The sequence below is a fragment of the Acomys russatus genome, chromosome 5, assembly GCF_903995435.1.
Source record: "Acomys russatus chromosome 5, mAcoRus1.1, whole genome shotgun sequence".
Lineage (NCBI taxonomy): Eukaryota > Metazoa > Chordata > Mammalia > Rodentia > Muridae > Acomys > Acomys russatus.
Genome location: NC_067141.1, coordinates 8,699,920 through 8,713,603, shown reverse-complemented (window position 1 = coordinate 8,713,603; position 13,684 = coordinate 8,699,920). Strand labels below are relative to the sequence as shown.

At 45.4% G+C, this 13,684-nt stretch overlaps 1 protein-coding gene, 1 non-coding gene and 1 pseudogene across 2 annotated transcripts in view; all 3 read right to left on the bottom strand.

Annotated features, from left to right (window-relative positions):
- Positions 1 to 1,364: 1,364 nt before the first annotated feature.
- LOC127189941 (60S ribosomal protein L7a-like) lies at positions 1,365 to 2,368 on the bottom strand (annotated as a pseudogene).
- A 6,408-nt stretch (positions 2,369 to 8,776) lies between these two features.
- The window catches only part of Itgam (integrin subunit alpha M), a 39,274-nt gene continuing 34,366 nt past the window's right edge, over positions 8,777 to 13,684 (bottom strand). The window contains exons 22-31 of the mRNA XM_051145378.1: positions 13,526 to 13,633; positions 12,972 to 13,051; positions 11,489 to 11,572; positions 11,081 to 11,156; positions 10,279 to 10,386; positions 10,046 to 10,129; positions 9,840 to 9,953; positions 9,649 to 9,750; positions 9,296 to 9,406; positions 8,777 to 8,885 (exon numbers count right to left, since the gene is read on the bottom strand). Of these exons, the coding sequence (XP_051001335.1) occupies positions 8,814 to 8,885; positions 9,296 to 9,406; positions 9,649 to 9,750; positions 9,840 to 9,953; positions 10,046 to 10,129; positions 10,279 to 10,386; positions 11,081 to 11,156; positions 11,489 to 11,572; positions 12,972 to 13,051; positions 13,526 to 13,633 (939 nt within the window). The 3' untranslated portion in view covers positions 8,777 to 8,813. The remainder of the gene's footprint in view (positions 8,886 to 9,295; positions 9,407 to 9,648; positions 9,751 to 9,839; positions 9,954 to 10,045; positions 10,130 to 10,278; positions 10,387 to 11,080; positions 11,157 to 11,488; positions 11,573 to 12,971; positions 13,052 to 13,525; positions 13,634 to 13,684) is intronic.
- On the bottom strand, positions 12,743 to 12,815 carry Trnak-cuu (transfer RNA lysine (anticodon CUU)). Its single transcript has one exon. It is a non-coding gene; the product is annotated as a tRNA-Lys (tRNA).

The window sequence follows — 13,684 nt, the reverse complement described above, 5'->3', positions numbered from 1 at the left end:
AACAAACAAACAGAAGTTGGTTACACCCATAACATTTACGGTACTGTTAAAGCAGCGTATCGTGTAAGCAGATTGGCTTTGTAGATTGCAGGTTTGTAGCTGAGTTGATGGTTGCTTTTCTTTTTGGGTAACACATAGAGAACCTTCTAGAACCACGAAGTGCAGTCAGTAGGAGAGAAGCCTCTAGTTAGGCACCAGCTCAACCTTTCCATGTCTGATGAGACATGTAAAGATTGCTTTCAACAATAGAGGTTAGCATCAGTTTGTGGAGAGAAACCTTAGCAACAGCCTGCGGTATCTGGGGATTTCTTGGGTAGCCCTTTGACCAATGACTCAACTAGCTGTAACCTATTTCTGTCACTAGAGATTTCTCTTAGTGTGGGAAAAAAAAAGAAAAGGTTCACTTGGGGCTTTGCCTCCCACATTGTTTGGTGGCTCCATTTAGATCTTTTTCATATATGTACATATTTCAGGAAGCTTCTATGGTTGTAGGCTTCCAATATGGCGACTTGTCAAGCCCTTCTTGGGGTTTGTTTTCCCTCCCCATACTCCTTCCCTTCCCATCCCTTTTCCCTTCCCATTCAATCCTTCCATTCCAGTTTTCCCCATTCCTTTACAACAATATAGTCTATGTTCCCTTCGTTGGGCAGTCCCTCCTCCTCCTAGTCCTTACTAAGTACCTAAGCTCTGTGGTTAGATGTATGAATTGCAGCACGCATATCAAAGACTTAAAAGCCAACATTCACCTATAAAAGAAAGTAAATAATAACTGGGATTTTTAGGGGGTCTGAGTTAACTTACGCAGGATGATTTTTTTTTCTAACCATCCATGAACTAGCAAATTACACAATTTCATTTCTTAACAGCTGACTAATATTCAGTTGTGTAAGCGTACTTTACCCAGTTATCAGCTGATAAACACCTAAGCTGTTTCCAATGTCTGGCTATTATGAATAAAGCAGCAACAGACATGGATGAACAAGTATGTCTGTATATGCGCAGGAGTGGTGTAGCTGGGTCTTTAGGTAGCCCTAGAGTCCTGAGGATCCTCCGCCCTGATTTCCTTGTGGGTGTACAAGTGGACTCGCATCAGCAGTGGATAAGCGTTCTTTCCCTGCATCCTCGCCAGCATGAGCTGTCATTTATTTTATTGATCTTGCCCACTCCGACTGGAGTGAGATGAAATCTCTAAGTAGTTTTCATTTGCATTTCCCTAAGGGCTAAGGATGTTGAACACATCTTTAAACATTTCTTCATTGTTTGCATTTCACCTTTTGAGAGTTCTCTTCTTAGTCTGTGCCCCATTTTTAAATTGGGCTATTTGTTTTCTTGATATCCAGGTTTTTTTGGTTTTTTGGTTTTTTTTAGTTCTTCATATATTTTAGATACTAACCCTTTATCAAATGTGTAATCGGTAAGGAACCTTTCGAACTCTGTAGCCTGCCACTTCACCCAAATGATTGTGTCCTTTGCCGTTCCAACACTTTTCAGTTCCATGAGGTCCCAATAACCGTTGTTCTTTTTTTTAATTTTGTAATTATATTTATGTACAGAAACCTCAGCAGTGTACATTTAACCCAGTTTAGTGGCCAATTCTTTAGCCTTTGCCTTTTCCAGCTTGGTAATGCGAGGATTTAGGATCCAGGAGGTTGTTCCCCGAGTGGCGATGGATCTCCTCCTATCTGTCATTGTAATTGGCCCTAGTAGCTCCCACCAGCTTAACCAGAGCACCCTTGCCTTCCGAGTTAACCTGTGTGAAGGCAACGGTGGTGCAAGTCTTCCTGTGGACCAGCCGCCCCGGCCTGGTCTTTCCCCTGATGAATCAGTAGGGGACCCCCATCTTTCCACATAGGGCAGGCAGGAAGACCACCAGCTCAATGGGGTCTACATCATGGGCAGTCACCACCAGCTGAGCCTTCTTGTTCTCCACCAAGGTGGTGACTGCACTGACCCCTGCTCGAAGGACAGGTGGTCTCATAGTTGGGACGCCCCCTTTCCCAGCAGCTTTCTTCTCAGCATGTGCCAGTAGCCTTAGCTTCTTCTCGTGTTTTGTCTCTGGCCTGTACTTGTGGGCAAGCTTAAGCTGCTGGGTGGCTGTTTGCCGATCCAGGGCCTGGGTGAGCTGGTTAATGGCAGGAGGTACTTTGAGCCATTTATAAAGGAGGGCCCTTTGCCGCTGTAGCCTGATGCAGCGGGGCCATTTAACGAAGCGAGTGAGATTTCTTTTGGATTGGATATCCTGCCCGGTACTGAAGTTCTTGGGTGTCGAACAAAGGATTGACCACCTTTTTAGCTTCCTGTTTCTTCACCACGGCGGGGAGGGGGGCGGGGTCACCTTCTTCCCCTTGGTCTTCTTTGCCTTGGGCATCTTGCTGGGCTGGAGGAGAGAGCAATAACTGTTGTTCTTAGTGCCCGTGCCACGCGTGTCCTGTTCAGAACATCTTTTCCTGGTCTGATGAACTCAAGCCTATCCCCCACTTTCTCCTCTATCAGATTCAGGGTATCCACGCTGGTCCTGGATCCACTTGACATCTTGTGTGGGGTGATGAACAGGATTCTATTTGCTTTCTTTTATACAAAGGCATTCCGTTTGACCAGTACCGTTTGTTGAAGATGCTCTCTTTTCTCCAATTTTGGCTTCTTTGTAAAAGGAAAAAAAAAAAAAAAAGTCCACAGGTGTGTAGACACATCTGGTTCTTCAATTCCATTTATCAAGGTGACTGTTTTTATGCCAATGCCATGTTGTTTTTATTACTATAGCTCTGTAGTCCAACTTAAAATCAGGGATGGTGATACCTCTAGCATTTCTTTTATTACTCAGGGTTGTTTTAGCTATACTGGGGGTTTTATATTTCTATATGAAGCTGAAAAGTGTCTTTTCAAATTCTCTGGAAAATTGTGTTAGAATTTTTATAGGGACTGCATCAAATCAGTAGATTGCTTTGGGTAAGATGGGCATTGTCACAGTATTAATTCCACCAATCAATGAGCACGGGAGAGTCTTTCATCTTTTGGTGTCTTCTTTAATTTCTCTCTTTGATGTCCTAATATTTTTTATTATACAAGTCTTTCACTTACTTGGTTCGAGTTGTCTCATTTTTTTTTTTAGACTACTGTGAAAGGTAAAATTTCCATGATTTTTTTCTCAGTCTTTCATTTGTGTCTAGGAGAGCTATTGACTTTTGTGTGTTAATTTTGTGTCCAGTTACATTGCCAAAATATTTATCAGTTGTAGAAATCTCCTGGTGGAGTTTTTAGGGTCTTTTATGAATAAAACAGTATCATCTGCAAATAAAGACACGTGACCTCTTCCTCTACTGTTTGTAGGCCCTTGGTCTCCTTCAGTTGTCTTATTCTCTGGCTAAGACTTTATGCACTATAGTGAACAGGTATGGAGAATGTGTACAATCTTGTACATGCTAATTGTAGTAGAAATGCTTTGAGTTTTTCTCCATTTAAGTTGATGTTAGCTGAGGGCTTGGTGTAAACTGCCTTCATTGTGGTCCTGTGTATCCCTAGTCTCTTCAGAACTTATACCATGAAGAGGCATTGGATATTGTCAAAGGCCTTTTCTGCGCCTCGTGAGACGATCGTGTGGTTTTTGTCTCTCAATATGTTTATGTGGTGGATAACGTTTATTGATTTGTGTATGTTGAACTACCCCTGCATCTCTGAGATGGAGAGATCTACTTGATCATGGTGGAAAATCTTTTTGATGTGTTCTTGGATTCAGTTTGCAAGTATTTTGCTAAGAATTTTTGCATATATGTTCATGGGGATATTGGTCTACAATTTTCTTTTGTGTCAAATCTTTGTTTGGTTTTAGTATGAGGGCAGCAGTGGCAAGGGGGGTTAAAAGTCTGTTTAAATTGATTATTTTACCTTGAGTTAACTTTGGTAAGTTGTATACATCAAGAATTTTATCTATTTCTTTCAGATTTTTCAATTTGGTGGGATACCAGTTTTTAGAGTTTACCCTTGTGTTTTTCTAGATTTCCTCAGTGTCTGTTGTAATGCCTCCTTTCATCCCTAGATTTATCAGTGTGTGTCTTCTCTCTCATCTTTTGGTTAATTTGGCTAAAAGTCTGTCAATCTTTTTTATTTTATCAAAGAACCAACTCTTTGTTTTCTTGATTTTTTTTTTACATTGTTTTTTTTTTTGTTTGTTTGTTTGTTTCTATTTTATTGATTTTGGCCCTGAGTTTGATTATATCTCAACTACACTCTTTTTGGTTGTTTTTTCTTTTTGTTGTTCTAGAACTTTCAAGTATGTTGTTAAGTTACTCAAATGAGATCTCTACAGTTTTTTTGATGTACACAGTTAGTGCTATGAGCTTGCCTCACAGAAATGCTTTCATTGTGTCTCATAAGCTTGGATATATTGTGTTTGCATTTTCATCCAATTCTTAAAAGTTTTTAGGGGCTGGAGAGATGGCTCAGAGGTTAAGAGCACTGACTGTTCTTCCAGAGGTCATGAGTTCAATTCCCAGCAACCACACGGTGGCTCACAATCATCTATAATGTGATCTGATCCTCTCTTCTGGCCTGCAGGTGTACATGCAGGCAGAGCACTGTATACGTAATAAGTAAATCTTCTTTTAAAAAAGGTTTTAATTTTCTTCTTTATTACTGTCTTGATCTGTTTTTCATTCAGTAGTGAGTTGTCCTGTTTCTATGAGTTTGTATACTTTATAATATTTCTGTATACTTTATAATTCTTGTATACTTTATAATATTTCTGTCATTGTTGATATTCATCTTTAATCTATGGTGGTCAGATATGATGTATGATTTTATTTCAGTATCTGTCGAGACTTGTTTTATGTCTTAATATGTGGTCAAAGCAAGATGTTATTCTGATGGCCCTGCCAATGGACTTGGTCTTTTTCCCTTGCAGCTTTTAATATTCTTTCTTTGCTCTGTACATGTAGTATTCTGATATGTGTCATGGGGAATTTTTCCTGGTCCTATTTTATATTCTGTAGCCTTCTTGTACCTCAATAGGCACCTGATTCCTTAGGTTGGGGGAAATTTCCTCTATGATATTGTTTAGAAAAGATTTTCTGTGTCTTTGACTTGTGTTTCTCCTATTTTCTCTGTTTCTCTTATTTGTAGATTTGGTCTTTTCATAGTGTCCCAGATTTCCTGGATGTTTTGTGCTTGAATATTTTTAGACATTTTAAATCTGATGTGTCCCATTTATTTCTATCTTGTCTTAAATGCCTAATACTCTGTGTTCTGTGTTTTATACTTCGTTGGTGAGGCTTACCTCTGAGGTTTTTGTTTAACATTTTGAATTTTTCATTTCCAGCTTTATTTCAGTTTGACTTTTCCATGACTCTGTTTCTTTGTCAAATTCTAATTTCATATTTTGATATATCTTCATTGTCTAATTAAACTGTGTTTTTACAGACTTAATTATGACAACTATTCATATCCTGTTTAAGGTCCTTGAACATAATTGAAGCAATTGTCTTGTACTTCAACCAAATTGCTTTTATCCAGGCCTGTTTCAGTAGGGTTGCTGGCTTCCGGAGGAGGCGTATTGTCTTGGATGCTCATGCTTGCGTTCCTGTACCTGAGACCCACATGTCTGAAGTTATGATGTTTGAGGTGTTTCTCACTGTAGATATCGGGCTCCATCTTTGTCGGGGCGTCTTCTGTCCTTTGGTTACCATTGCCCAGTTTGGATTCTAGGCAAGTGTGGTGGCTGTGTGTTGGTGGGTGACATGAGGGGTAGAGATGGCCTAGGAGGAAAGGCTGAGAGGGCCAGTGGTAAGGAAGTAGGGGGATCCTTGGTCCACACTAAGAGGCAGCATCTCCAAAGACTGAAGGTGTGGTGAGAGGAGGGGCTCGTGCAGGCAGGGCTAAGAGTAAGTCCGAAGAGACAGTCGGAAGGCAGGAAGAGGGAGGAGGACCTTGAGTCTGTACCAAAAGGACTCTCTTCTTATTACATCACCAGGACCCCGTTGTGGCAACGCTACCCTGATGACCTCACCTAATTTTAATCACCATTCAAAGGGCCCTCTCTTCAGGATGCCATAGGAAGAACGTTTCCATCTCTTAACACTGGGCAAGCAGCTAAGGAAGACACGCCCACACTACACGCCAACCACGCCTTCCTCCATCTCCGCAGGAAGAAGCAAGCCCCTCCCTTCCACATCTGGAGCAAGTGGAACAAATGCCCAGCCCACAACTGTCCTCTTGTACCTCAGTGAATAGCATGAAATTCACATCTTTCTTTTATACAAAATAAGCCAGGGGATGGTAGCGCACGCCTTTAATCCCAGCACTTGGGAGGCAGAGGCAGGAGGGTCACTGTGAGTTCGAGGGCAGCCTGGTCTACAAAGCGAGCCCAAGACAGCCAAGTTAACATAGAGAAACCCTGTCTCGAAAACCCAAACAAAAACAAAAAGCAAAATAAAAGCCAGCCAAGTTGGACAAGACGATTTGCATCCATATTTGCAACTACTTGGGAGGATGAGGTAGGAGGAAGCTCTGTTTCTCCATAAATGAAATTTAAATATTAGCAAACAGGAAGTGACAGCCACTTACTTAGCCAGACTAGTGTAAAATTGGAGCAGGTGCTTTCCAGGCTAAGGGTGTGGTTGCCACATTCACAAAGGTGCAAGAGATGGGCACTGGGGCTCCCCGTGAAGATGGAGGCCGTCTAGATAACGGCCATCACACTTTCCTGTCTGTTCTTGCTGGCCAGTGCTGGCGATGCCTCAGCCATATCCCACGGGCCTTCCCAGGGCCTGTGTTCTTCCAACTGGCAGCACCTCTGGCTCTGACCACTGGACTCTACTCCACTCATATTTATTGCAGGCCAGAAGAGTCAAGGGATTTACACTCTCTCCCCACTAACATATATATATTTGAGTTGATAACCATATGGAAGTGGAGCGTGCACACATACATACACACACACACACACACACACACACACACACACATATAAATAAATACATATATTTGAGTTGATAACCATGTGGAAATGCTGCATGCATACACACACACACACATATTTGAGTTGATAACCATGTGGAAATTCTGCATGCATACACACACACACACTTGAGTTGATAACCATGTGGAAATGGTGCACCTCCCTCTGCCCCTGGACGACACTCAGATGTGTATTATTTACTGTCTCCCACAAGTTCCAGAGCTTCACAGAGCTTCCCATTGGCTGCCATCTGCCTTCCATTCCCACAGACAATGCCCTCTACCTGTAGGGATTTTGTGAGACGCCTCTCTCACTTGAATCCTTTGCAGGGGTTGGGGTGAGGGAAGCTTCCTGAGGATAAAGGGCCTCAAGCATGCTAAGAAAGTGTTCAACCACTAAGCTTGTCTGTTCACTTCTTTTGTTGAGAAAGGTCTTGATAAGTTACTAGGGCTGGCCTTGATGTCACTCTTAGCCCAGGCTGGCCTTGATGTCACTCTTAGCCCAGGCTGGCCTTGAACGCACAACGTTGCCTCTGCCTCCTGAGTAGAAAGGATTATACGTGTATACTACCAAGTTCATCTTCCTCTCAGATTTTTATTTTGGGCTCACTTCAAGTAGAAGAGAAACTTCTAGAAATATCCAATAAATTATACTTATACATATGTAAAAGTTAGATATGACCAATTTATTAACTCAACATTGTTCATACTAGCAAGAGGTTGGAAATAATATATTCAAGGGAGACTGGTTAAATACATTACAGTCACAGGGGCGTACTCTCAGCTAACTTACATCATACATAAAATTATTTGAGCATATTAATAAAAAGACATGCATAGTAGTAAAAAAGTGTGTTGCCACTTGTTTAAACCAGTGTGTGTGTGTGTGTGTGTGTGTGTGTGTATGTGTGTACAGATACCTACAATCTTTCTGAAGTAGATTCTAAACATACAGACTTGAATACTCCGAGGATTCAACCCCAACACTGTACACTTTTTGGCTTGGTTTGGTTTTGCTGTGCTTGGTTTTCAGTGTTGCCCACTGAGCCCAAAGCCTTGCATACAACAGACAAGCACTCTGCCATGAGCTACACAACTCTACCTTTTACCATTCTCAGGTGTCTTTTGATTTTTGTACTGTGGACAGTTTGATCAATGCATATTTAGATTAGCGCTACAATAATAAATGATTAGGTGGTGGTGGGGTTTCTGACTCTTTGGACACCCTTGTTGGCCACCAGTTCTTTACTCCATGTCCAGCCTTTCTTGTATTCTCTGCAAGTCTGCAGCTCATCCACCCAAGAAAATGTTACTTCCGGGCTGGAGAGATGGCTCAGTGGTTAAGAGCACTGTCCACTCTTCCAAAGGCCCCGGGTTCAATTCCCAGCACCCATATGGCAGTTCACAACTGTCTGTAATTCCAGTTCCAAGGGATCTGACATCCTTGCCCCCATACCAATGCACATAAAATAAAATTTAAAAGAAAAGAAAATGTTACTTCTTTCAGACAGGGCAGCCACAGTATTTTGCTATGCTTACCTACAAGGAACTCGTCACCTTGCCAGAGAAGGGTCCATTAGTGTCTGCCCTAGGAAACCCACGAGATTCTTTTCCTTCCAAGAAAATGCATTCAAGGCATTGCCCACATGCAAGAAATGTGTGAGACACACATGCACATGCGCATACACACATGGGTACACACACATGCACACACACACACCGAACTCCTAAGCCATTTTTGTATAAGACACCACTGCAACAGTCTCCTAAAGGACAATGTCTGCCCATCAGCCTCAGGACCTGGGTGTTGGTCGGACCGTCGAGACCCGCTTGCTGTTGGGGAGCTCGCTGCATGGAGAAAGCCATTACTGAGGTGGGGCATCTTGAGGAGCAGCTTCACTCATCATGTCCTTGTATTGCCGCTTGAAAAAGCCGAGCTATCAGGGCAGAGACAATGGGTGAGGCCACAGAATCCATGGCTGCAGGTCAAGGTCACACAGATCAGGAGAGAGACAGAGACAGACAACGGGACCAAGCAAGGAGAAGGCTGACAGGGCAGTAAATAGAAAGGAGCCAGGAGAAGTCAGGCAGGGAGAGAAACAGCAGCACCAGTGCTGGGGCCAGTCACTCTTTACACAGCGGTCATTGTAAACCGCAGCCATCCTGGGAGTTCCGCATGTATTAAGCCGATTTTCTTTGTAAAATGGGTGATAATAGTATCTGGGCACTGAGAGAGCCTCCAACGTGCCCAAAGCCATATGGTTGGCAGCAATACTGAGCCAAGGCCAGCAATGGAGCTGCTGAGGAGTAGGGAGAGGGGGCTGAGAGAAGACGGATTGAGGAGCACCTTGTACAGGCCAGCAGTGATGAGCGCCAGGAGCACCAGCCCCCCGATGGAGCTGCCCACAATGAGTGGGACGGGGTTGTGAACTTCGTACGGCTCCACTTTGGTCTGCGTCTAGGGAAGGAGGAAGAGAAGCAGGGTACAGGCAGAAGAGATCACACCTCAACCTTCTGGAAAGATCCCTGAGCTCAGGGGCTAACTGCTCCCTACAGCCCACACCACCGACCACAGGCCTCACTTCTCTTCACACCTGCTTGTCTTGCCAACCCAGAGATAAGATCCACCATCCCAGCTTCCTCCTCCCTCTAACAGCCTCACCCTCCCACCCCCGTCCCACCAGAGCCTGAGAAGGGTACCTGAGACTTCACAAACTGCTCCTGGCCTGGCAGCAGGGCAAACTCGGAGTCATTAAACGAGATCTCAGCATTGCTCACAAGGAGGAGGTGGTCATGAGAAGTCTGTGGGGGAGAGCAGAGTGGGTGCCAGGCCTGGCCTCCGCGGACCATTACGGCTATACTGAGAGTCTCAGAACACAGCATAAGCTTACCTTGATGTACCAGTCAAATGACAGCTTGCCCTCGAGGGTGACATTGAACGTTTCCTGAGTGTTGAAGGATGGGAGGTCACACTGGATTCTCTTACAGACAGCAACAGAGCAGTTCTGGAAGAGGAAAGACAAAGAAACGCTGACCAAGGGACGACCCTGATGAGCGTGCATGTGGTCTCGCGGCCGGGGCCCCCCCATGGTCTTACCAGCACTGGGGTCTTCTCAAGCTCTTCCTGGAACTTGGAGTGGGAGGGGGATGTCTGCTCTGTGTGACAAACACTTGAGAGGTTCTGAGGGAAGACAAGACACCGAGAAGAGACAGAAATGAGGGCTGTGGTTCCAACCAGCAGAGTAACAGCCCAGGCCAGAGAGAGAGTCAGAAGAGGCAAGAAAGAGATCTTAGGAAAGACCTGAACTTTGGGGACCCAGCTGGACTCACCTGGGCGAAGATGACCTGGGGATCATCCCATACGGGCACCTTGTTAAGCTGGACAGGGACCCAGAAGATCACACTGATGGGGAGGCTCCTCTGGCCCAGATTACTGAACTACATGAGAGAGGAGGGGGTGAGAACGCTAGCCTTGTGGTCCAGCTAGCTCATTGGCTCATTTCCTACAGCCCAGGACCACAGAATAAGGCTTAAGCATCCTGCTCTCAGGAAGATGGGAGCGCGTGAACAAACACCAACCACGCAGCCGAGCCAGACCGACTCATCCTAGCTTCTAGCGCTGCCACTTGCCAGTTGTGAGAATCCAGACATTTAAGTTTCTCTGGCCCTTAGTTTCTCTATCTGTAAACAAGGGACACCAAGAGTGATAGAGGGTTCATAGGCACACAAATGAGAGGGAGAGAGAGAGAGAGAGAGAGAGAGAGAGAGAGAGAGAGAGAGAGAGAGAGAGAGAGAGAGAAAGAAAGAATCTGTTTATGAGTGTGGGGTGTGTATATATGTGAGTGTGTGCATGTGCAATTGTGCATGAAAGTACACATAAGGTATGTGTATTGTGCATATATGTGTGTGAGTGCAAGCATGTGTGTATGTAAGTGCAAGCATGTGTGTGTGTGAGTGCAAGTGTATATGTGTATAAGTGTGTGTATACATATGGGGCCAGAACAAACTTGGCACTGTGCCCGACACACAGGAAGCACAGTATTCATGCTTCCTAAAACTGCTTCCTGCCTCTCTTTACAGCAATTTCCCCCTCCCAGCATCCTCTCTGGACCCAGACTTCCCTGCTCCTCACCCGGTACTGATGCTGTATGGTCTGACTGGTCATCTCTGAAGCTGTGAAATTGAGGTATTTGATAGAACTCTCATCGCTAAAAGAAAGAAAAAAAAAAAAAAAAAGAGGAGACAACAGGTGACAAAACATGAAGGTATCCTGAGAAGGGGGCTTGAACTAAATATGCAGAGAACAGGAAGGTGGCAGTGCAGGCCTTGGGGACAATGTCGGCCAGACACCAAGTGTGTGGGTCTGGGCAAGGGTAAACACACACATACATACACACACACACATGCACACACGCACACACACACATTTGTGTGTCTATGAACACAGGTGCATGTATGTATGCACAACACAGGGCAGCAGCTCATGAACACTAAGCTGGCTGTGTCCAGCCTGTCGGGGGACAGCGGAGTGGAGCAGCACCTGGTGACAACCATGTAGACGGCATACTTCACTGGCAGCTCCAACTGAAACTCAGTTCTGTGGGTCCTGGACATGTTGTTCTCACTGAAAGGAAGGCAGATCTGTAACTCTAAGTGCTGAGGCTCAGCCTTTCCATCTCCCTTCCCCTCACCCTCTGCGCCCAATCTGTCTCCATGTTGGCTGTCCCCATATCCTAAAGCCCATAGCTCTCTCCACCTCACGGAGGTCAGAAAACAACTTAATGGAAGTCGCTTTGCTCCCTCCGCCATGTGGCTTGCAGGGGTTGAACTTGGCCCTTCCCTGATGACCTGCCACTGCAGACCCTACTGATTTATGCTCATTCCTGCTGTGGGTGGGTTCATAGACCCAGCAACCCATATACTACAGCTCCATAGAGTCGGTGCTCTCCTGCCACCTTTAGATGGGTTCCAGGGGATGCAACGCAAGTCGTCAGCCTTCACCCATCCCAAGGACCCGTAAGAGTAAGCTGTTCTGAGCATGCCCAGCTGCCTCCAAGATCCAGGGTTTGCCTGGTGCATGTCTCCTTCCATCTTTTGGCCTTTGCTTGACTTACTCACAACCTAAATACGCTTTCTTCAAGAGTCTTCTCTGGACACCGGGCACCCCTACCAATGTCACCACCTGATCGTTTGCTTTATACTATATTGTAATCACCAGATTCCTTTCCTGCCTGTGCCACTGGACGTCTGTGAGGGAGGGAACCACAGCTGTCTTATTACCCACCCTCTGCCCACCAGCACTTGACACAAGGCAGTTGTTGAGTAAATTAGTATGGGAAGGATTGTAAGCTTTGTCACAAGTGAAAGCAGTCTTGGCGGGCTTTGGCCTTGGACACACCACAGATACTCCCTGAGATTAACCTTGAGATAGACTGGGTGGAGCCATCCTGGGCCTGTAATTCAGGAAGGGGACCAAGGGACTCTACCTGGACTATTGTGTTTCTAATCGACCCTCAATGGGAGAGGGAGACCACCCCTTGCACGTGAGAGACAAGCAGGCAGAGAGAACAGAGAGGAGCAGCAGGTTCAGACTGGCCTTGAGTGCACGTGGATCGGGAAGAGGATCAGTGAACAGGTCGGACCAACACGCAGGCCAGAGACACCTAGGGACCCATCCCGTGGAATGGATACCAGAAGGTTCACTCTTGTTTCCCTTTAACCTTTTTCCCCTTTTGTGTAACTAGTTGGGTTGTATAATAAAGTTCAATTGTTAAGAAACAGACCCAACAAGTGGAGCCCAACATTGGGCTTGAACCCACAATCCTGAGATTAAGAGTCTCATGTTCTACCGACTGAGCTAGCTGGGCCCACCCACACTTGACACATGGCCTGGTACACAGGTAGGTGCTCAAGCAGCGGTTGTTGGGTAAATTAGTCATCAAAACCGGGAAAGGAAAGATTCATCCTGGATGAGCGGCTGGGCCTCAGAGGGGAGGGTGACTGCAGTGTGTGGGGACAGGTACCTGGTCACATTGGCCTTGAGGAGCAGCTTGTTCCCAAGGGAAGCATCAGAGTCCACATAAAATGTGACAGTGAAGGTGACCTAGCATTGGAGAGTGGAGACAGTGGTTAGAAACAAAGAAGAAACAGAACAATTGTCCGCCAACCACTGACTGGGATAAATCAAACATGCTCTGCCCACAGGAGAGAATATTGCTCAGAAATAAATAGAGCAGAACTGGCAGGTAAGTGGCCTTTGGAAATATGATGATCGTTGAAAGAGGCCAAACGCTGAGGGACCACAAGTTGCATGTTGTCCATGGATGGGAAATGTCCAGGAGAGGGGGAGTCATGCAGAGATGGTCAATCAGGAACCCCGTGGGTATCAGCCAGGTCCCAGATGGATGCCTAATCCTGAGAATGCTTGAAAGCCACTGAACTGTAACAATGGGTGAGTTTAAGGGGTGTTTTTATGCCCCAATAAAGCTGGTTTGTAGAAAGGGCCTGCGTCTTTCTTAGGACAAGGGAGGAGAAAGGAGAAGAGGAGGAAAAGGACAATGGGGGCTGATGCTCTGACCTTGGAATTAGCAGGAAAGATGGGCAGGTTGATGTTCCAGGTGGTACTCTTAAGAGCTCCATGCCCTTCGGCGGAAAAGCTGGACTCAGAGGTGGTCACACGCCAAGGCTTCTGGGAGAGCAAACAGTACGGTCAGCTGCCAGCCACCAGGGTGAGAGA